General features: G+C 29.4%; 1 protein-coding gene across 4 annotated transcripts in view; it reads left to right on the top strand.

Annotated features, from left to right (window-relative positions):
• LOC107440923 (dual specificity calcium/calmodulin-dependent 3',5'-cyclic nucleotide phosphodiesterase 1A) overlaps positions 1-25,001 on the top strand; it is a 549,727-nt gene that overhangs the window by 459,714 nt on the left and 65,012 nt on the right. For all 4 annotated transcript variants that reach the window (XR_015430831.1, XR_015430832.1, XM_043040985.3 and 1 more), the window contains one exon: positions 10,371-10,556. Coding sequence is in view for 2 of the 4 variants with exons in the window: in XM_043040985.3 (XP_042896919.3) it covers positions 10,371-10,556 (186 nt within the window). In the remaining 2 variants the exon portion in view is untranslated. The remainder of the gene's footprint in view (positions 1-10,370; positions 10,557-25,001) is intronic.

Genomic DNA, 25,001 nt, shown 5'->3' with positions numbered 1-25,001 from the left:
AAATTTAAAACCATAATACAAATGGCAATTGAAATTAAATGAGATAATTTCGAAAGATTCCATTCCATTGGGTCCCTATCAATCTCCATTACTTATAAATGACGAACAGCTGTTTTACGGAGCCTATTTTGCGACCCACTGCTCAAGATTTCGGGAATCGCCCGTAAATCTCCGATTTACTTTTCCTCATTTAATCAAAATTCAGACACCGTAAATTATATCCAAACTAAATTGATTAGTGTCTTAAATACAAAAACCTCTTGTAAGAGTATAATCACTTTTTTTTTTTTTTTTTTTTTTTTTTTTTATTTCGAAGGCGATTTCTTTAGACATGAATTCAATTACAAATTTTTATTCCGTTGGAAAAGCGTTTGTTTCAATGTTTCTTGTGGCGCCATCTATTGATTTTATTTCAGAAGTATTTAATTAAAGCTTTTTCTTACGTTCGTGAAATAACCATAAATATGCAATTCAGTTCATAAAATTCGTGGTACTCTAGTTTCAAAATTATATATTTAATTTTTAATGAACTTCAATTGAATAAGCATGTTATAAAACTTAAATAAAAATTTTTTTTAATAAACATACTAAAGTTTTAACTTTTAAATTACATTTATAATTATTTTAAATATTAAAGCAATCATATTTTCACTAAAACATGAATCATATTAACTTTTAAAAGGAATTGAAAAGTTATTAAAAAAAGTTGAAGAAATGCTTCTTTCATATTTTGTTACAGAAAAAAAAGATTTCTACAAAAAAAGTTAGATTCCATTTTTTTTTTTTAATCATTGACATTATTTATTGTATTTTATACACACAGCAAAATTTATTTTACAAATTTGTTAAATTTTCTGAATCAGGAACGCAGCTGCGTAGGGTACATGGAACAAAATACCCTGGAATATACAGAGTCAAGTATATTCAAGAAAGAAAAAAAACGGTATTTCAATTTTTTTTAAAAAAAGCACTTGAAACAAACATGAGTTTACCTATAAGAGAAATGATACTGTTAATAAAAGCTTAACGAAAATTTGCATTTCTTTAAAAATGAATGATCGAACTTGGAATCCTTACCATAACCGTATTCAGATAAAATATTTAGAATCGGAAAGTCTTTCCATTTTAAAAGTTTTAGACCAAAAGGGAAAATTTTGGTATTTTCGATCAGAAAAATGTTAAAATGTTGCTAACCAGGCGACCCATTTTTAGGTTTGCGACAATTAATATTTAATTCAGTGGACTCGTAAATTTGAATCTAACGCCAGTGATTTTAACCTCCTTGGTTGTATTTTTAATGGAACTTACCCGCAATTGCGTTACATGGAGGGGAAAAACATGAAACTCCCACGGTTAGCATTATGGTAAAAGATTCTAACCCATGATCCGTCTGAGAGGATATTTTACGTCAGCACTAAGGTCAATGCTACCATGAAACTGAATTTATACCAACCAGTCATAGCTGTGATTCAAACCTGGATCACCTCATTAAGAGGCGAGTGCTCTATCCCTTGAGTCGCCGGGGCTCGCATTGTTTATATATATATATATATATATATATATAGTTATAGTTATATATATATATATATATATATATATATAGTTATATATATATATATATATATATATATATATATATATATATATATATATATATATATATATATATATATATATATATATATATATATATATATATATATATATAGTGAGGAATTCGTATCTATCAGCCATCGAACCCGGTTCGCCTCATTGGGTGGAGAACGCTCTATCCCCTGAGCCCCCACGACTCTTTATTGAAGTAAACTCCGCAGCCGCTCCGTTAATTTTGAACCAAATTTAGTACACAAGGGCACTTCTGGATCAAGTTTTGGAAGAAACTTTGCCTTCGCGGAGGACTTTTTAATGGAACTAACCAAAAATTGAGCTACATGGAGAGGAAAACCACGAAAACCTCCTAGTTTAGCCAAACGGCAAGAGGACTCTGACCCATGATCCATTTACCATTGAGGATATTCTAGGTCAGAACTGGGGTCGCAGCGAACCGGGTGCAGAATTCGTATCAACCAACCATCGCTGGGATTCGTGTCCGGTTCACCTGATTGGCTGGCGAGGGCTGGTAATAAAAAAAAAATAGTTTTCTATGAACGCTTTTAATACTTTAAATGGTCATTAACGCAGCATACGTTGTTTTCTGTTACATATACTTAATGCAGAATTTATTGGTAATGTGTCACAACTATTTACACTGGTCCAAAGTATAACACTATCTACTACATTTACAGTAACTTTCAGATAATAGGCTATACAAATCTACTCTTTTACTTTCTGCAAAAATCTTTGATAAACCTTAAAAATATTACATTAACTTAAATTCAAGCAAAATGTTTGTTTGGTTTAGATTAGAATAAAAAGTATTTTAATTCATAACGTTGGGAAGATATAATCTTAATATTGCTTTTCATACTTTTACATTAAAATAAAAATTAAAAACATTTTTTTCTGTCTTTTATCTACATAAATATTCATTCGCTGGAAATTTCGTGTTAAAGAAATCCATGTTCAGTTAAGAAATACCGCTATTGCTCTTGAATAAAAAAAAATAATAATAATTTAAAAATCATCGATTTGAATGAAGAAAAATGCGTCTTTAAATTCAGAAAATGAATGATGTAATTACGTAGAAATTCAGAAAATTTCTTTTTCTGCTAAAAATTCAAGCAGTGAATTAATGGAAAGCTGAAAATAGTTTTAAAATTAAAAATCCAACTCCATAATATGATACTTTAAAAATGAAAAAGCAGTGACTAAAAAAGAATTTCGTTAAATTACATCAATTCGCAATACTAATAGGAAAATTTATTCAGATCTTGAATGTAAACTTTTTTTCTGACTATCATTAAAATTAGGAAATCCGTACTTAAATTGCAGTTAATTAGTTCTCGGGAAAAAAATTTCTGGTAAAATTCTTGCACTCTATAGTAATGACGTTTCTGGTAAAGAAAAAATGCTTAGTTTTGTTTAATAAAACCAAAATATACAGTATTTAAACCATTCATTTGATAATTTTTCAGTTCATATAATAACGGTTTACCGAAAATTCTGTTTTTCAAAATCATAGTTCTTATTACTACACATTTAGAAAAAAATATAAAACTGAAAAAAAAAATTTACCGAATTAATGGTCTTAATGTCATACTCTAAGATATCATGATAGCATTACTAAATTTTACCACATTCACCAAATTTTATCACATATTATAGAACCATATTTTATTCACATCATTACTCTGGTAAAAATTACAGAGCTATTTGGTGTTCCCATTGTGGCAAAAAAGCGGTAAATTTTACCATATTCTGATAGTTTTGACCATACTTTTTTCTCAGTATTTCAATAGGCTTGTATTTTATTTATAAATTCAACACGACAAAAATTAATATATTTTCTGTATTACTCTGCCAAATAACATTATTTAAATGTTATCAAATTAAATAGTTAAAACATAAAGGCTGTTGTTTTTTATTAGTTTTATTTCGTTGTTTGTATATTTTTTTATCCTTTTGTTTTCATTTATTTTTTATTACATCCTTTTAAAATTTCAGGAGGACTCACATTTAGGAATAGCTATTGGTTTCGCAGAGATGTTAAAAAATTATTCTTATTTAAAATAATTGCTTTTTTCTGAATAGATTAACTTCAGTGTTACTTCTTCTAAATCAGTTTTTTTAAATTTTTTTTTATTTTTCTTTTAGTTTATTTGCAGACACGATAAAATATTGAAATGAGTTAGTAGTTTTTTACATCTCAATAGCTCTTTTCTTTTCTTTTTTTTTCTTTTTTTTTTTTTTTTTTTGAAAGAAAACTCCAAGTGTTCATTTCTCATTTTTTCTTTAAATGAAAAGAAAAAAAAGAAGAGAAGAAAAAAAACATTCAACTACATGGTTTAAAGTTTTTGCTTTAAATATTTTTCGCCGCCTTAGTTGTGTTTGAAATATTTTTTTTATTTAAATTTCTTCCTTTTATTCTTTTATCCCTGCCAAAGAAATAATCTTGTATTGGTTTACTTTTACTTTTCATGTAAGTGTAATGTTTATTTTATTTTACTTTTATTTTTTTGAAAAGTAAGTAGCTAAGTAACCTCAATTTTAAAATAAAAATAGTTAGTGTGCATATTTACAGCGAGTAAGAAATCGCTAAACATTTTACACTTGCCTCATTTTAAGCGATTTGATTTGCTTAGTAATTACAATCATTAATTTTATTTACATATTAAGTACAATTAAAATTTAATTTGTATAACGCGCATAAGTTTATTAATATAATAACCGCAATCATACTCAACAATTATATACTACATAGCTTTATTTATTTACAAAACCAATACACTCATAACTTTATATACAAAATCTTTTAACTCATTACTTTATATACAAGCAATGTTAAACTATTAATTTTCTTAAACGTTATCACACTGAGAAGAAAGTATGGTCAAAATTGCCAGAATATGGTAACATTTACAGTGTTTATGGCTCTATGAAAACACCAAAATGCTCAGTAATTTTTACCGTAACGCTTCGGTAATGACTTTGGTAAATGTTTTGGTTTTATATTATGGTTTAAAATTAGGTAATTTTTTCTTTATGCCTTAAAGCAAGGTTTGAAAACTACTTATTCCATTCTATATACTTTTCAAATTTGCATTTTTTACTAAATGTGTGGAAATAAGATATATGACTAGAATTTCGAGTAAGCCATTACCATATGAGCGGAAAAATTACTGAATGAATGGTTTAAATGCCATATATTTTGATTTTATAATCAAAATTATACATTTTTTTTTTACCAGAAATGTCTTTTCCATACAATACGGCAATTTTATCAGAATTTTTTTCTCCGTGTTTATATAACTGTAACGCCTTAGTTTTCTAAAAATATTTTACTGTTTCATCATTCACACTCAACCAATATTCAAACTCAATGTTTTAATTTTTAAATACTTTTTCTCGAAAATAAAAAATTAAATTTCATTGATAGTTTTATAAATAATTTAATGTATTAAGCGATGTGCGGAGAGTAGATATCGACAATGTCAACCTTCATCTATGAAACCCCATCTATGAACCCTAACATAGAATCGAGTTAACATGTCTTATATACTAGGGAATTGGAATCGTATTTTTGTAGTGTACTACAGTACTCCCCCACCAGAATTTTATCTGTGATAGAATTCGATGAATGGATACCACTAGTTGATTCATTGCTATTTTGTGTAAAGCCGGGAGAGCTGTATTAAGATCACCGTATTTTTAGATGCTGACCGTGAGAGCTGTATTAAGTTCACTGCCGTGATAATTCCTGTGTTGCCATTAGCAGTCGAGTGTATACAGGCCGACATTGTGTATGATCGAGACTGAGTAGCAACGGTGCGAGGAGTTGGGTAATGTCGCAGTCTCAAATAGCAATTCAACTGTTCACTGTGGACCATCCATCGAAGTAGGCGTGTTCAAATCGAAGTGGGAGTTTCTGGCGAGGTAGGCGTGTTCATACCGAGGTGGGAGTATCCGTCAGGGTAAGCATGTTCAAATCACGTCCGGGTCACCAATGTGGTGAGAGTGAGTCACATAGACCACGTCAACTTTCATTGATGAAAAGGTACCTATCGTAAAATTGAGTTAACATGTCTTATATGCTAGGGAATTGGAATTGTGTTTTTGTAATGGTAGATCCACTACAAATTATATTGTTTGAAACAGAAAATCTCGGTGACATTATTCAGTAAGTGTTACATCTCACCTTTATTACAATTTGATAGCTTAACAATATTTAAGAATTTACTTTCAGAATTTTATAAGAACTTCGAATATATAATTCAATATGGTAAAGATATCAAGCTCGTGTTTATTTTTCCACTCAACTCAATCAAGCAATATAGGAATAATTCAGAAACAACAGAAGAAACAAACAAATATTTGTTTCCTTTAAGTGGTATCTGTTTTCCGAAACTAATATTAGTTTCCTCTTAACAGATATCCATCTCCTTTTGCCCATAATATTTAAGTTTACATAATACCTTTTAAACAGTTATGAAAGTTGCTCCCATAATGTGCCTGAAACGAATATTATTAAAGAATAGTTTTTAAATTGTAGAAGGAATTAAATATTAAGCAAGTATTTATTTACCTTTTCAAAAAATGGTTTAGAGATGAAGAATATTTACTAAGCAAATAACAATTATTCTGTTATTTTTCTTAATAAACCATTGCTACTAACTTGCCAAAATTTATTAATATATAATATTATTAGTTCAAAGTACCTATTCAAAATTTTAATACATTTCTTACAAAATCATTTTATATTTTATCAATGAATTTATAGAAGGTTTGCTTAATTAGTTCACAATTTCATAGTATTAAAAAAATGCATAATTAGAAAACAATTTTATGTCTTTTTATAAAACTAAGATAGTCAAAATAGTGTTATTTACTTTTTTCCAAAAATATCAAAACATTATGTTTCATAAATTGCATGTTTTATGATTTAAATAAAAATAAATGATAATTAATAATAAGTATAAATGATAATAATCATAATTTAAATTATTTTAATGCATGATTTACAAAATCATTTTTATATTTTATCAATGAAAGTTTGCTTAATTAGTTTACAATTTCATAGCATTACAAAGAAAAAACTACATAATCAGAAAAAAAATTTATGTCTTTTTATAAAACTAAGATAGTCAAAATAGTGTTATTTATTTTTTTCTAAAAATATCAAAACATTATGTTTCATAAATTACATGTTTTATAAACTAAATAAAATTAAATTATAATTAATAATAAATATAAATGATAATAATCATAAATTAAATGATTTTAATACACGGTTTACAAAATCATTTTCATATTTTATCAATGAATTTATGGGAGGTTTGCTTAATTAGTTTCAATTTCATAATATTGCAAAAAAAAACTACATAACTAGAAAACAATTTTATGTCTTTTTATAAAGCTAAGATAGTCAGAATAGTGTTATTTATTTTTTTCTAAAAATATCAAACGTTATGTTTCATAAATTACATGTTTTATAAATTAAATAAAAATAAATAATAATAAATATAAATGATAATAATCATAAATTAAATGATTTTAATACATGGTTTACAAAATCATTCTATATTTAATCAATGAATTTATAGGAGGTTAGATTAATTAATTTACAATTTCATAGCATTATGCATACATATATATATATATATATATATATATATATATATATATATATATATATATATATATATATATATATATATATATATATATATATATATATATATATATATATATATATATATATATATATATATATATATATATATATATATATATATATATGTATATATATGTATATATATATATATATATATATATATATATATATATATATATATATATATATATATATATATATATATATATATATATATATATATATATATATATATATATATATATATATATATATATATATATATGTATATATATATATATATATATATATATATATATATATACATAGTGAGAGAGAGAGGTGGAAATTTAAAACAATCTGTTAAAAGTATATTTTCCCTAATTCAAGCTTATTCCCTAGTTATTTCCCTAATTCCTTTTAGTATTTTTGAATGCTATCAGCATCTGCATCAACTTCCAGACATAAATTGCCTAAGTGATGTAGAACTTTTAATGATTTTGAAAATTTGAATGCTTTAGCTCATTGTAACAGAGCATTATTCTGTAGAAAAAAGATACCACTACACTGTAAAGATTCATGTTCAAATTACTGTTAAAAGTACTGGTGCCGGTATTTTTTATCGTAAGATCCAATTTTACCGTAAAATTTCGAGAAACAAAAAATCTGATATACCGTAATTCATATACAGTAATATTTATTGTAAAGTCACTGAATCTCTGTAATTAAGCTGGAAAAATCTAAAATTTTTAGTTCTTTTAAATGGTATCATCATCTTCATCAACTTTAATGTGTACATCACTATGATAACATAAAGTTTTTAAGTACTTTAGAAAATTTGAGCCTCTTGAACGCTTCAGTGCATTGCATCAGAGTATTATTCTACAGAAGAGAGATGCCATTAGACTGTAAAAATTCTAGATCAAAGTACGGTTAAAATCATTAGTTCTCTGCGCAACGGTACTTTTCACTGTAAGATCTAATTTTACCGTAACATTTTGCGGAACAAAAATATCTGATACACCGCAATTGTTATATACAGTAGTATTTACTGTAAAATTACTGAATCACTGTAAATAAACAAACAATACTGTAAAAATTACTGTAAAAAATTATACAGTATAAATGGTTTTTCTAGATGTTATACTCAGTGTGCAAGTACTTTTTACCGTAATTTGACGGTTAATTTTTGCAGCCTATCAGCTTAAAATGTATTTAACGTAAACTGTGTTTAAAATCTCTTAATTCTTTTTACGCTTTTAGTACAGCGTCAATTTATACCCCCCTAAAAAATGAACAATTACTCTATGGTTATAATAAATCATTTAAATATATTTAATTAATCTCCCTCATCTTGCGATAAACGTTTTTAATACATTTTCACTGTATAATCTTTTGTAGAAAAAAGCACCCATCACTCCAAGAATATGATTGGAATAAGTCTTTAATTGCAATGTTTTCTTCTAAATTATTTTAGAAGCGCCTAATCTCCAGAAATTAAATGCAATTAAATATTTCCTAAATTATTCTAACTGTGAATTGTATTAAACTTTTTTTGGAACGCTCTCAATTACCCTTCAGCAAAAAATGAGATAATAATTAATTCTAACCACAACTTATACTGAATTCGCTTAAATTGTCCTTAAGCGCTTCAAATATTTTAAATACAGATCATCGATCTATTGTAGTTAAAGATCTCGAATCCCTTTAACTATATACTAAGCCTAGTTCAAAAATCTCTCCCTATATTATCTAGAATACTTCGATAAAATCAAACCTTTGCCTTTCAAATACTTTTAATGTCTCATCTGCCAATAGCGAAGGAATAAATAAATTTAACCATATGCTCCGAGCACTTTCAAAGCAAATAATCAGAGTGTAGACCTCTTATCTGTTACAGTTAAAAATACAGAATCAAACCTTTGTCTTTCAAACACTTCCAATAGCAAAGGAATAATTTAATTTAACCATAAATTATACTGAACATCCTAAAGCTGTTTCGAGCATTTTCAATGCTGATGATCAGGGTGTAGATCTCTTATCTCAATTAGAAAAGACATAATCAAAATTTTGTCTTTCTTTGCTTTTCAAACACTTCCAATGCCCCATCTTCCAATAACGAAAGAATAAATTAATTTGACTATAAATAATACTGAGCATCTTAAAACTGTTCTGAGCACTTTCAGAGCAAATTATCAGAGTGTAGATCTCTTTTCTCTTATAGAAAAGGCATAATCAAAATTTTGCCCTTCTTTGCTTTTCAAACACTTCCGATGCCCCATCTGCCAATAACGAAAGAATAAAATAATTTGACTATAAATTATACTGAACATCCTAAAGCTGTTCTGAGCACTTTCAGAGTAAATGATCAGAGTGTAGATCTCTTTTCTCTTATAGAAAAGACGTAATCAAAATTTTGCCTTTCTTTGCTTTTCAAACACTTCCAATGACCCATCTGCCAATAACGATCTGCCAACAACGAAGTAAATTTATTCTTAAATTATACTGAACATTTGTTGAAGTTGTTGCTAGTATTTTCAAAGCAGATGATCATAGTTAAAAAGCTCCAAACCTACTAAAACTATACTAACCGTAACTCACCCTGATTCACCCAAAACTGTCTTGAAAACGTTGACTGTAGACTATACACTTTGTCTACTGACTTTTGCTTTTAAAACGCTTTAATGTGCCAATAGTGTGGAATGAATAATTTAAACATAAATTATACAGAACATAATTTAGCTGATGCAAGTGATTTCAAATCAGCTGATGAGAGTGAAGATATCTTGTGGTTTAAGACCATCAATCCCTCCAGAAAAGTTACGGTTTGTATATACTGTTAGTATATACAAACCGTAACTTGCGCAAATCTTTGCGAAATTATCTTGATGCTTGCCTGTTACTCCAAAAATATACTAACAGTAACTTACACATAGTTCTGCAAAAATGTCTTTCCATTCGCCAATTGCTCCAGAAATATAATAACCATAATTTGCGAAAAATCTCTTAAAATTGTCTTGTTGCTTATCAATTGCTAACTGTAACTCCAAAAACATGCTAACCCCAAATCTCCCCAAAATTGCCTATAAATGTATCAAACTAATCTGTTGAAATATGTCAGTCGTAGGACAATGGACGAGGATGATGAGCTTTCAGAATTTCATCCAAATGCAGTTCCTACTGAAGTACGAGATTGGTTGGCCTCAACATTTACAAAGAAAACAGCAACACAAAGAAAAAGATCCGAAGACAAGCCTAAGTTTCGTTCTGTTGCCCATGCTATCAGAGCAGGAATCATGGTTGATAGGTAATGATAATATTTTAGTGCTAAAATGATTACATGATAACACACAAAAATGATTACATGATAACACACAAAAATGATTACATGATAACACACAAAAATGATTACATGATAACACACAGAAATGATTACATGATAATACACAGTTTTTTTTTGCCAAGGAAACTACATCTAATTATTCGTTGTTCACTTAGATATTAATTACATTCTAATGCTGCCAACTATGAATGAGTTTTCTAATTTATTATTAACTTAAAATGCATTCATTTTCCAAAGTAATTAACTCATAATTACCAGAATTTACATAGTGTTTATAAATATATACGTTTACCCTGCTAGTAACAAAACAGTGCATTCGCGTTGAACAAATAGGACCTGATTTAACATTATTTTAAAAATAAAATGTAGCATTTTAGATTCCTTCAAAAACGTAAGCTATCATTAAATAATCTTATTTTTTTATTTTGACTTACTTGTTATGCAAACAATAGTTCATGCATATATTGTTTTTTTTTTTTTTAAATCAAACTTTTATGCGAACAATACTTTTATATATACAACGAAAAAGTATCTAAAATATTTGTAAAAAAATAACTAGAACAAAGTAAAAAAGGCTACAAAAATTACTTATATTTTTATTAAAAAAACATTATTGCAATTTTTAGAGAAGTCATATTTGTTTTACATTTACTAATTATTTAGAGTTATCCTATAAGAGTTTAATACATTATTTTGGAAAAAAATGCTTACATTTCCATTAAAAAAGTAAAACATTATTATATTGTCAGAGTTATCATTGTTGTGTTACATTATTTCACTAATATGAGCTATCATAAAAGAGTTTAACACCCTTTTAAATAAATGCTTACATTTCCATAATAAATTATTGTGTATTGTGTATTACAAACTTAGAGTTGTCTAAGTTTATTTCATATTATCTAACTATTAAAAGTTATCCTATAAGAATTTAACACCTTTTAAAAAAATAGAAAAGAAAAAATGCTTATAATTCTGTTAAAAAACAAAACATGATTGTGATGTAAGTTATTATTGTTGTTTTGCATGATAATTTTATTGAGAGTTATCATACAAGAATTTAACACCCCTTTTTAAAAAAATCTTACATTTCAATGGAAAAAAAAATGTTTAAATTAAAAATTAATTAGTAGTTTCAGAGTTGTCATAGTTGTTTTATATTATACTAGCTGAACCCTGCGTGCGTTGCAAACGCTTTCAGTTTGAATTGCAGTTTTGTATTTAAGTGTGTAAATGAGATTTGCGATTGCGATTTGAAATAAGAATTTTAGTTGTTGGTGAAAAAAACAATGATAGTCTCGGCAGTTAATTCTCAAGGATATCGTTTGTGCCTTTGGCATGGTGTTATTTTTTCAATAAGCCAAATCATGTGGCAATCCTCTTTCAATAGAATGCATTAAACCGCGACTCCAATACGGTGTCTCACCAAAAACATGACGCTTCACAATGAAATAAAGTATACTACTTAATTTTTGTTTCAACTCATGTGCGGTAATATCATGAAGATCCGATGATTTTTGCCTAGATTACAAAAGCTCTTTAATTCCATCCCAAGCAGGATTGCATCTAAATGTAATAAACAAATCTGGCTGCTCATATGTGCACTGATACTTGTAGCAGTGAATGAAGTCATTTTGAAACACGAATTGTACCGACATATATTCGCCAAGAAAGGTTTCAATTTATTTGCTTGACCCGATAACAACGTTGAAAATGGCACGGTTGGCCCGGTTTCACTTTTCCACCAGAACAGCAAATTCCAGCTGTTTCATTCTTAAATTTAAGAGCACTACAAAACACGCATAAATGATCCATTTTTCCTATGATGACTTGGATCGAGACTATAATTAGTAATTGGATCATAGTGAAATACATTAAGATTTAAACCAGCAATTTGGCGGCGTTTGAATAGAGAAGTGAGTTTTCTATCGTTTTCTTTTCTTACTTCCCATTGCTTTGATGTTTCAGATAAACTGGCTTGAGCAATGTATTTTAAATCGGTAACCTGTCTTGCTTGCCGTTGCTCAGATGTTTCAGAGGAATGGGCTTGAGAAATGTGCAGTCGATTGATAACCAGTTTTGCTTGTTGTTGCTCAGATGTTTCAGATTTTGTATTTATGTTAATTATGGTCAGAGATATATTTAATTGTTGGAAAGCATTTTGCAATTTCATGGCTCGTTATAATCAGATTTATTCAAGTGCTTTTCAATAAACAACGTTTTTTGTTTTACCGTTTGGAGCGTACATGAATAAATTAGAAGATCTTCCGACATGTGAGCAGGCCACATAGAGCTGTCCGTGGGAGAAGCATGTATTTTTCAAATTCAGACCACATACTTGTAGTGACCTTGGACTTTGTTGATGGTCATGGCAAAAGCACAAGTCGCACCGGAAACTGCAAAAGTTTAAATTGAAATTGCATATCTGTGGAGGTCAGTGGAATACGTGGTTGCGGAACATCTTCTCCTTTAAATTTGCCATTTAGAATTTTAGCTTCGAGGATATTGGTCATTATTCTTTTCACTGAAAGAAGCGTACCGTTACAAAGTCTGGGTGGGTTGATGTTTCGGAGGAGAATGATAGATACTCCAGTTTTCAATGTCAAAACGTGCTGCGGCATACCTGGCAAATCAAGTCAATTCAGAAATTCAGTTGGGTAGTTAACAACCAGGGCTAAAGAGAATACAAGGGCTAGTTCACTCCGCTCTTAGAGCTGAAGCTACGATTTCCCTCCTCATGACGTCACTGTGTCCACAGATCTCGGAGATCGCAAGCAAAGATATGATAACTTTGCATCTTTCTCTTTGTAAAAGTAAGTTAGACTTTTTCTGGTTATTAGCCTTCAAACTTTACGTAATTAACACATTATTTCCGTTCATAAACATAGTTCAAAAAAAACTTTCTTGGTTATTATATTAAAAAAATACCATTTTAAACTTATAAAAATGTTTTGCTAGTTGGTGAAAATGACACGATAAATACTTTATTTTAAAAAGTTCAGTTTTAACTTTAACTATTAAGAAAAATGAAGGCATATATCGACACTTTTTTTATCTACATATTCTTTTATAAAGATAAGTTAAGTTAAATTTAGAATACCTGATTTTAAAATATGTCGTTAATAGCAATTTGTTCATACTTCATCATTAGGAAACATCAACCTTAAACGCTAATTACTGAAACAAAATAATAATTTAGGTTCATAATGACATTAGAAATTTTACAATTGTTTATAGACATTTAAATTTACGATGATACAATTTATAGATAGTTAAATTGAAGAGAATATAATTTTTTAAAAAAATCATAAATATTTAGAATAACTACATTAAAAAATATGTTATGAAATTAGGAGAATTTCAACTGTATACTATATATTTTATTTATACTTTTTACTTACATTTTAATTTTCTTTGACTTTATCTATTTTTTAATTCTTTTCACCTGCCTTTCTTTATGAAGTAACGAGGCGGTTTCTATTTAGATAATGAATTTTTATAAAAGTTCTTTACGACAGAATAAACGTATTGCTGTTTTATATTAACTGTGTCATTTCGGAATCCATTCTTTACATAGTTGTTCATTTACTTTAGGGAACACGCGAAAAATTATGCTTTTTCCTTTTGTTTTTATATCAGAATTTTTGCAAGTTGCAATCGCGCAAACTGGCATTTCGATAATAGTTTTAAATTCTTGTAAATTCACTGCAAAAACTGAGGAAAGTCATTATAGAAAATAACAAATGTCTTAGAACATCTCGCAAAAGGAAATGATCCAATATTAGTTAGAGTTAGTAAGGCCGAACGCTCCGTTCTTGAAGTAAAAGTGCGAGCTTTACGCCAAAGTGACGTCACTAGAGTGACGTTGGAGGATCGGCTCGGCAAGAGATACTTCAAAGGAGTGAACCAGCCCTTCTATTCTCTTTAGCCCTGGTTAACAACCCCGTTTTGATCTATTACAATATCGATGGATTTATATGTTCTTGCATAATCTGGAATTTCATGTAGAATGTCATTGATGTTTAGAATGTTATTGATGTCATGTACATCGCTATTTTTTACTGCTAATATAGCACGTTCACTGAGCCACTGAAGATTTTTGTAATTTTGCGCGATATTTGAAAAAGCGTTGTGAAAAGTTCATATATGGTTGAAATAATTTTACAGAAGTCCGTTGGTAGTGTAATGCTTTGGGTGGATTTATCTATTGCCATGATTATATTACCTATAATTGCTTTCCAAAACGTTCTGCTGATGCATCATGCTGTAGCTGAACACGCATGTAGGTCTTTAAGTTTAATTTTTGCATATGTTGCCGCAACGCTGATGATTTGAGACATGCATGAAATTCATCAGCAGGAGTTGAACGTGGAATTACTGGTAGAGTTTGTAGGAAATCACCAGACAATAAAATAAGTGCGCAGGCGAAAAGTTGTTCATTTTCACTCAAATCTCTTAGTGTATGATGAAGAACTGCTAATGCCTTTCTGTCTGCTATAGCACACTCATCCAAAACTATAAGTTGGCATGATTGTAGTATTTACCCATTACAGAATTTTTTCTGATATTACATGCGTTTGTTTCAGTAAATTGCATATTTAAAGGTAATTTAAGTGCTGAATGCGCTGTTTGGCCACCATCCAAAAGAGTTGCCGCAATTCCAGAGGATGTCAAAGCCAATGCAGTTCTATTTTGTGATCGTATTGTTGCAGGGATAAGGGAAATTAGAAATGTTTTACCTGTTCCTCCAGGTGCATCTAAGAAAAACAATACACCGCCTCGATTTCTAACAGCTGTCATGATTTTGTCGTATGCAATGCATTGTTCGATAACCAGTTTTGAAAGATTTGATTAAGCAAATGAACTTAATTTGTCGATATCAAAATGTGTTTGTCATCGAAAAGTACGATTGAAAAAATTTTTTGCACATCTATTTGGCGCAGGAATTCCCAGTTGTAACAGTGTTTTATTGAAGATTGTTAAACATATGTCCTTGATTGGAATTAAAGCCTCATTATATACGTCTGGAGAGAATTGAATGTGCAGATTTTGTTTTGTCACACGTTAGTGATGTAGTATGTCTTCACTCTTGCTGTCTTTGTATTTTTCCCAAAGATCTTTTAGATTGGATGGAAACCACATAGTTAATATTATTGAAAATAACGTGCGTATTTGCTATGGTCGAGCAGCATTAGATACATCTGTCATTGAAGCGTCAAAATGTGCGTCGTTTTCAAGAAGATTTTATTTCTGGCAAGTTTCGCAATAAGTGGCACATACTTCATTGTTTACTGTTCTTAATTCTTGAAACGATGTCGGTACTTGTAGGTTGACTAATAGTAATCGTAAGCTCTGCATTGTTAGGGTCGATATGTTATTGTTAGGGTCTGCATTGTTAGTATGTCTTCCCTCATGTTGTCTTTGTATTTTTCCCAAAGATCTTTTAGATTGGATGGAAACCACATAGTTAATATTATTGAAATAACGTGCGTATTTGCTGTGGTCGAGCAGCATTAGATGCATCAGGCATTGAAGCGTCAAAATGTGCGTCTTTTTCAAGAAGATTTTATTTCTGGCAAGCTTCGCAATAAGTGGCACATACTTCTTTGTTTACTGTTCTTAATTCTTGAAACGATGTCGGTACTTGTAGGTTGACTAATAGTAATCGTAAGCTCTGCATTGTTAGGGTGGATATGTTATTGTTAGGGTCTGCATTGTTAGGGTCTGCATTGTTAGTATGTCTTCACTCATGTTGTCTTTGTATTTTTCCCAAAGATCTTTTAGATTGGATGGAAACCACATAGTTAATATTATTGAAAATAACGTGCGTATTTGCTATGGTCGAGCAGCATTAGATACATCTGTCATTGAAGCGTCAAAATGTGCGTCGTTTTCAAGAAGATTTTATTTCTGGCAAGTTTCGCAATAAGTGGCACATACTTCATTGTTTACTGTTCTTAATTCTTGAAACGATGTCGGTACTTGTAGGTTGACTAATAGTAATCGTAAGCTCTGCATTGTTAGGGTCGATATGTTATTGTTAGGGTCTGCATTGTTAGTATGTCTTCCCTCATGTTGTCTTTGTATTTTTCCCAAAGATCTTTTAGATTGGATGGAAACCACATAGTTAATATTATTGAAAATAACGTGCGTATTTGCTATGGTCGAGCAGCATTAGATACATCTGTCATTGAAGCGTCAAAATGTGCGTCGTTTTCAAGAAGATTTTATTTCTGGCAAGTTTCGCAATAAGTGGCACATACTTCATTGTTTACTGTTCTTAATTCTTGAAACGATGTCGGTACTTGTAGGTTGACTAATAGTAATCGTAAGCTCTGCATTGTTAGGGTCGATATGTTATTGTTAGGGTCTGCATTGTTAGTATGTCTTCCCTCATGTTGTCTTTGTATTTTTCCCAAAGATCTTTTAGATTGGATGGAAACCACATAGTTAATATTATTGAAATAACGTGCGTATTTGCTGTGGTCGAGCAGCATTAGATGCATCAGGCATTGAAGCGTCAAAATGTGCGTCTTTTTCAAGAAGATTTTATTTCTGGCAAGCTTCGCAATAAGTGGCACATACTTCTTTGTTTACTGTTCTTAATTCTTGAAACGATGTCGGTACTTGTAGGTTGACTAATAGTAATCGTAAGCTCTGCATTGTTAGGGTGGATATGTTATTGTTAGGGTCTGCATTGTTAGGGTCTGCATTGTTAGTATGTCTTCACTCATGTTGTCTTTGTATTTTTCCCAAAGATCTTTTAGATTGGATGGAAACCACATAGTTAATATTATTGAAAATAACGTGCGTATTTGCTATGGTCGAGCAGCATTAGATACATCTGTCATTGAAGCGTCAAAATGTCCGTCGTTTTCAAGAAATTTTTATTTCTGGCAAGCTTCCCAATAAGTGGCGCATACTTCATTGTTTACTGTTCTTAATTCCTAAAACGATGTCGGTACTTGTAGGTTGATTAATAGTAATGGTAAGCTCTGCATTGTTAGGGTGGATGATGTAAAGACGACCTAATGCATCAGTTGAATATAAATTGGGATGTCCTTCAACTACTTTACCTTGCTTTCGACGTTGAAAATGTTTCACCGAAACACTCCATGAGTAATATGTGCACATCACAGTAAAGAAGCGTCTTTGAAAATGCGTCATCCCTGCACAATGAGAAAAATGCAGTTAACGTTGTTTGTTGTGGTGATAATGCTTTTGAATTGGCATTTTCTGTTGTAAAGCAAATTCGCTGTCCATTTTCAAGATGTACTGCCAAATGATAAACGGTTGGACGTCGTTCATGAATTGGAAATGATAAAATGCTCCAGACTGCTTCATTACTACTAATGCAGCGTCCCAGTTGATATTGATTGATTCCATGGATTATTGAAATAGCATTTTCCAATCCAAAAACTGCCATATAATTTCCTTTATTTACATATTTACAAATGTATTTGATCGCTTTCACCGAATTACAATTTTCGACATTGATGTGTGCTTTGTACGTTTTCGAGAACAACGGTGAATACGGTACAATCCAATGATTATCGATTTAAACATCGTTGTTCCGGATTTTTAAAACGATGGGTCTTCCGCCATCTTCCTTTGATCGTCTTCCATAAATCGGATAGCCGTCATTGCCAATACTATTCTCAGCAGTTAATTCTCTTGGATATCGTTTGATGCATTTTCCATCATCAGAAGTGTTGTTGAGTGAGCCACACGGACCATGAATCATTGTTTTGGATAATGACCTGAAAAAAGTCTGAATCAATGGCGACATCAGGTATTTCTGCTGATATGATACGATCAATTTGGCACGGTGGGATTTTTTTCAATAAGTCAAATTAAAATATGTGCATGTGGCAATCCTCTTTTTTTCCATTCAATAAAATACACCCAGCACCGTGTCTTTCCAAAAACATGACGCTTCACAATGAAATCAAGTAAAGATTTTAATTTTTGTTTGAACACACGTGCGGTAATATCATGACGATCCGATAATGGTTGTCCTGGTAACAAAAACTCTTTAATTTCAACCCAAACAGGATTGTAATAAATAAATCTGGGCCCCCATGTGCGCGAACATATGTCATTGCATCCTGTGAGTATTCATACGTGTGCCTTGGACTCCCTGTAAATGTAGCCGGTAGTACAATCATTTTCCCCACATCATTAGGATTAACGTTACAATAATTAATTATTGTATCCCGTAAATGAATGTATTCTTTTGAACGTAATTTGGTTTGATTTAATTTATTATACAGTAGGCGCTCAGTTTCAATTTTCGAATACATATCGACAATGTATTAATGAAATTATTGTCTACATTTCAAAATATGATTATCAGCGTTTTGGCCAATCATTAGTTTATATGCATAATAATTCATTGCACTTACTTTCTTATTGGTTTTCTCGCCTGTTTGTGGATTTCTCAATTTTATGTTAAAACTTTACCCATCCTCTCCTTGCCAAAATAAAATAGGATATTGAAATGCATCATAGGATCGATGCGTTTCTGAGACTCTTTGAACGTCACCATTTCTGCGATGAAGAATTATATCGCGGGAGGTAAATTCTTCGCCAACTGTAACAATAGCTACCTCATCCAATGTTGGTGCATTGTATTTTCCTTTGTGGTGGCCTGCAGGTGTTTTTTCAGCTCTAATAACAATTTTGTAATTATCGGATGGCATTTTGCCAAGGGCAATTCTGAACAGCCTAATTAACTGATTATGTTGATTGAAAAATTTTTGTAATGTGGCAACAATTTCTAATTTAGTGCCATTGTTTAACTGACAACTTTGATTGATTTGATCATTTGTGTTACCCATGAAGTAAATCTGTAGAAATTTATAATCTGCTCCAGGCAATGTCAGAAGTGATCCCGCACAATGATAAATTTGTCCTTGCACTTTGAATGTTGGCATGTAATTCTCGTTCACGATACGTGTAGCACCGAATGAAGTCATTTGGAAACACGAATTGCACTGGCGTATATTCACCAAAAATGTTTCGATTGGTTTGTTTGACCTGATAAGAACGTTGATAATGGCTCGGCTGGTGACGTTAAATCTGGTAGTTTCACTTTATCTCCAGAACAGCAAATTCCAGCTGTTTCGTTCTTAAATTTGAGAGCACTGCCAAACATACATAATTGATCCATTTTTCCGATGATGATGCTTGGGTGAAAACTGTAGTTAGTTGTCGAGTCATAGTGAAATGCACTAAGATTCAAATCAGAGTTTTGGCAGCGTCTGAATAGCGAAGTGCGTTCTCGATTGGTTTTCATTCTTACTTCCCGTTGTTCAGAGGTTTCCGACGAACGGGCTTGAGTAGTGCATTCTCGGTCGGTTTTCATTCTTGCTTCCCGTTGCTCTGGTGTTTCCGACGAACGGGCTTGAGTAGTATGTAGTTGATTTGTTAGCAGTCTTTTTTCCCGCTGCTCCGATGTTTATGAAAGACTGGTAGTTCTCTTTTTGCGCTCTTGAGATGTTGATCGACTAAGAGCGATTCGTTTATGTGGCATATTTTAGCAAATATTCTCTCTAACGAACAAAAAGAAATGTAAAAGTTGACAGTGGTCGCAAATTTGCTAAACCGCAAATTCACATATTTATTTTAGATAATAAAAGCAATAAAAATGAAATAAATTAAATAAGAAATATAAAAATGATACAATTTAGAACAAAAATCTATTTTTTAAATGAAGAAATAAAATGAATAAATTCGAAAACTTTGCAATAATAAACAATCTAATAGTTTTCAAATGACAACTGTCAGCAATGAAATCTTCGAAAACTATATTTCATTCTGCTAACCTAAAATTGCATAATAAATATAAGTAATTACTGAAAACGTGCAATCTGAATGAAATTTGCTTTTGCCTTGATTTTTATTAAACAGTTTTCACGATACTAAATCCGTAATGCTACCAATAATTACGAAATATGTTCTCGTTGATTTTACTTGCTTGTGCTCACCTTACATAAAGAAACTTGCGCGAATTATAATTAAACATTAAAGTAAACGCAATTTACTTTAGTTTACTTTTCTAAATAAATAGAGCTATAGGATAGAAAATATCACTGTTGATATCTTCAAGTTATTTGAAAACTGAATAGCTTATAGCAAAATTTAAAACAATGGCTAACTTTTAACCAGCCAGAAAATTCCCTTTTGATGTTCGCTCATACCACTGGAACGATTTGTCGTAGAATGTTCTAATGTCGACAGTGACCTTCCTCGTGCTTTGAACTATCTGTATGCCAAGTTTCATAGCTTTTGGTCTGTTGGTTTAGGAGTCTGTAATGGAAATACACACACAGACAAGCAGACATTCATTTTTATATATATAGATTATTTATTTATTGATTAGTATTATATAGAATCTTTATTGATCAGTATTATTGGAAATTCAGGTTTTCAAATTTTAATTCTTATTACAACACCTTTAGTAGAAAATGCAAAACTGAAAAGTAAATTTAATTGAATGAATGATTTCTATGCCATGTTCTATGCCATTTGATCGAGCTTTAAAAAAATAAATCATTTTTGTTTTAGTAATTTATTTTAGAGTACCAAGATAAAACTACCATATTTTACCACATTTACCAAATTTTATCACTTATTGTAAAACCATACTTTTTTCTTAATTTTACCAAAATCATTACCAAAGCGTTTATGCATAAATTGCTGAGCATTTTTTGATATTTTCATAGAGCTAGAAGCACGGGTTAATTTTACCACATTCTGGTAGTTTTGAGCATAATTTTAATTTTAATATACTTTTATGATCGGAATTTTTTTAGTTTCATAAAACTAAAAAAAGAAGTATTTTAGGTCGAGATTTAAAAAAATAAATCATTTTTGTTTTATTAATTTATTTTAGAGTTGTAGGGAAAAATCAACAGTGCCTATCTTAATTTATGATTGAGATGCATTTCTACAAAAAAATTAATATTAAATATTAAAAACTGCTCTTTTTTTAATGATTAAATGTTATTTTCGTATTGATTACTCTTTTGTTTACAGATAAAAACTTCAAAAATCACACGAGATAGAAGTATTAAAACTAATGAGTATTTTACAATAGTTAGTTAAAGCATGCTAAATAGAGAATACTATTTCATTAAATTAGCATAGATTTTCATCATAATCAATTGATTTTCATAAATTTAATAATTTTTATTTCATTTTAAACTAGAGTACATCGCAAAATACAATAATTTCATATTTTTCACTATTTAAAAAAATAAAGAAGTTTATCAAAATCGCTTTCTAGTTTTGAATTAATTTTTTTCCTCGAACACGAACAGACGATAAATTGAAAAATATAATTGCATTTAACCTAAAATCCGCAGAAAAACCTAAAATTAATTTTTTCGTTTCACTTCAAACGATTTTATGTAAATATTATTAACAGAAAAATATTAAATTATTTGCGTCGTGGTATGATTTTGCTATATCCGTCCGCTGATAAAATACACAAAACAAACATTTTCTGTGGAATACCGCTATATTGATAATAAAAAAAAGAGTGACTTTTGAAGTTTTTGAACTTATTTCCTAGAACAAATTCAAATATGTTTGATTGTAGTCATCATACAGCCGCAAAGTTTTTCATGAGATAAAAGAATCGTTTTGTCTGAGTTTAGGAGTTATGCTGGAGCCTGAAGCCTTTGACATTAAAGTTCCGTTTGTTTGATGTTGTTTGATGCAATATATTCTGAAAGTTTAAAATTAGAGAAGCATTTCTAACTTCTGAAAGTTTTCTGAGAAAACATTTGTGGAAAGTAACAATTAAACAAATATTGAGTTCTTTGGCAACTCCAATCAAACAATTCGATTGCTTTAGAAAATGTAATCGTTGCATAGCTTTATGCATAAAAATCACACATTTTTTGCACATATCAATAGTTTAAGCATTTATGGATGCAAAAATTTTTATCTCTACTATCCTCACACTTAATAAAAGGAATTAATAAAATAAAGAATAAAATAAATAGTAAGATAAGGAATAAAATAAGGAATAAAATAAAAAAATGAAATAAAGAATAAAATTAATAATAAAACAAGTAAAAATAATAATATTTATATGTATTTAAATTAAATATAAAGATTAAGTGCCTAGCTGTCATAACAATCTAATTCCCATTTATAAGTTGACATCGATAAAAAGTCAGCTTATAAACGTCCCGTTTATGAGTTAAGAAAATTATTAAATTTATTTTAATTATTTAATTTGCGATCATTTGTATGAGATTGTGAATTTTGTATCTACGTAATAAAAAATTAAGGCAATTGAAAAATCAAAATTTTATGTGTTACAACTTGCTTTAAATTTGATCTTTTTAGGCGGCATGATCAACTGTCTTATTTTTGGCTCACTTAAGCAATCGAATTTAAAGTATCGGATATAAAACTATAATTCAGCCGAACATAAATAGTTGTATCTTTTTTGTGACTGAAAATCTGGCCGCAAAACATAAAGTAATATAAAAACAATTTTTCCAAAAAGCTTTATTAGAATTAGTTGCTATTTATTGGACAATTAAAACAATAAAAAATCACCAATATAACTGTAAGAAAATAGACTTGTCAATCTATTTAGCCCATATCGAATATATAATATATCATGTATTAATATTGAATTTAACATATATGATATAAAACTATAATTCAACCAAACATAAATAGTTGTATCTTTTTTGTGACTGAAAATCTGGCTGCAAAACATAAAGAAATATAAAAACAATTTTTCCAAAAAGCTTTATTAGAATTAGTTGCTATTTATTGGCCAATTAAAACAATAAAAAATCACCAATATAACTGTAAGAAAATAGACTTGTCAATCTATTTAGCCCATATCGAATATATAATATATCATGTATTAATATTGAATTTAACATATCTGATATAAAACTAATTAAAACAATAAAAAATCACCAATATAACTGTAAGAAAATAGACATGTCCATCTATTTAGCCCATATCGAATATATAATATATCATGTATTAATATTGAATTTAACATATCTGATATAAAACTATAATTCAACCAAACATAAATAGTAGTATCTTTTCTGTGGCTAAAGTCTGGTGACAAAATATAAAGTAGTATAAAAGCAATTTTCACAAAAAGCTTTACTGGTATAAGCTGCTATTTATCAGCCAATAATCTTGTTTATTACTTAAAAAGTCTAAAACAATAAAAAAAATCACCATTATAACTGTAAGAAAATAGAAATGTCAATTTATTTTATTAATCCAACTCCATATACTATCAATCCTTTTTATAAACTATACTAGATTTTACGGCGTATGAAATATACAACGTAAACCATATTTAATCTGATATCGATATATCTATTTTTGACAACCGGTAGAATAGCGCTTAGCAAGTTTTATTGCTTTCGGAATTTTTAAGAAAAATTGCATGAAGGCTAGGCTCTGAATTCTGTATCACCTAGAATGAAACTAATGTTTTATTCATAGCACGGAATAGCCTATCTTTTCAATTTCTTTTTGGCAACATTTTAGTCGTTCCTAAGGTTTCTCTAAAGGGTTCAACAACATTACAGAAGCCAAAGCATCTACTGTCGTCAATAGCATAGGTTTTAAAAGAACTTTTTAAGTTTTATTGTAAATGTAATTTATCATAAAGTTAGTTCCTGTTTTGTTTTATGAAATATTTATCAATTGAGATCTTTACTGCATAACAATTTTTACCAAATGGCTAATACATTACTTTTGTAAACGTTTTTATGGCATAAAATAAAGGTTGGTTCCAAAAATGAATTTATTTTCTGCAACTTCGCATAAAAACTAGGCGTTTGGAACTGTATAATATCATATGAGTAATAAATTATTATAATTATTTAATGATTGAAGAATCATTAAATAGTAATTACGCGAAAAAGAGAATGATTACAAAATGAAATTTGTGAGAAAAAAAATTTAAGCTGATTATAATAATAATAATCAAAGCTATGGTGACAATAATGATAATTGAAATATTGATAATAAAAGTTAATTTGATGATAGTAATGATACTAATCACCTTTTCGAAATTTCGAACTTATACCAAATAATTGTTAGAAATTTAAGAAATAAATTCATGACAACAAGATGAAGCTAATAAACATAAAGCGACAACTTCGCATAAAAACTAGACATTTGCAAGTGTATAATATCAGTTGCGCAATATATGATAATAATTATTTAATGATGGAATAATAATTACGCAAAAAAGTTAATGATTACAAAGGAAAATTTGCAAAAAAATATTTAAGCTGATGATAATAATAATGATCCAAGCTATGGTGACAATAATGACAATTAATGTATTGATAATAATAATAAAAATTATTTTTATGATAGTAATGATACTAATCACCCATTCCA

The sequence above is a fragment of the Parasteatoda tepidariorum genome, chromosome 12, assembly GCF_982258835.1.
Source record: "Parasteatoda tepidariorum strain Cologne lab strain chromosome 12, Ptep-v5.0, whole genome shotgun sequence".
Taxonomy (NCBI): Eukaryota; Metazoa; Arthropoda; class Arachnida; order Araneae; family Theridiidae; genus Parasteatoda; species Parasteatoda tepidariorum.
Note: the sequence above shows the minus strand (reverse complement) of the source record. Positions and strands in the feature narration are given on the sequence as shown.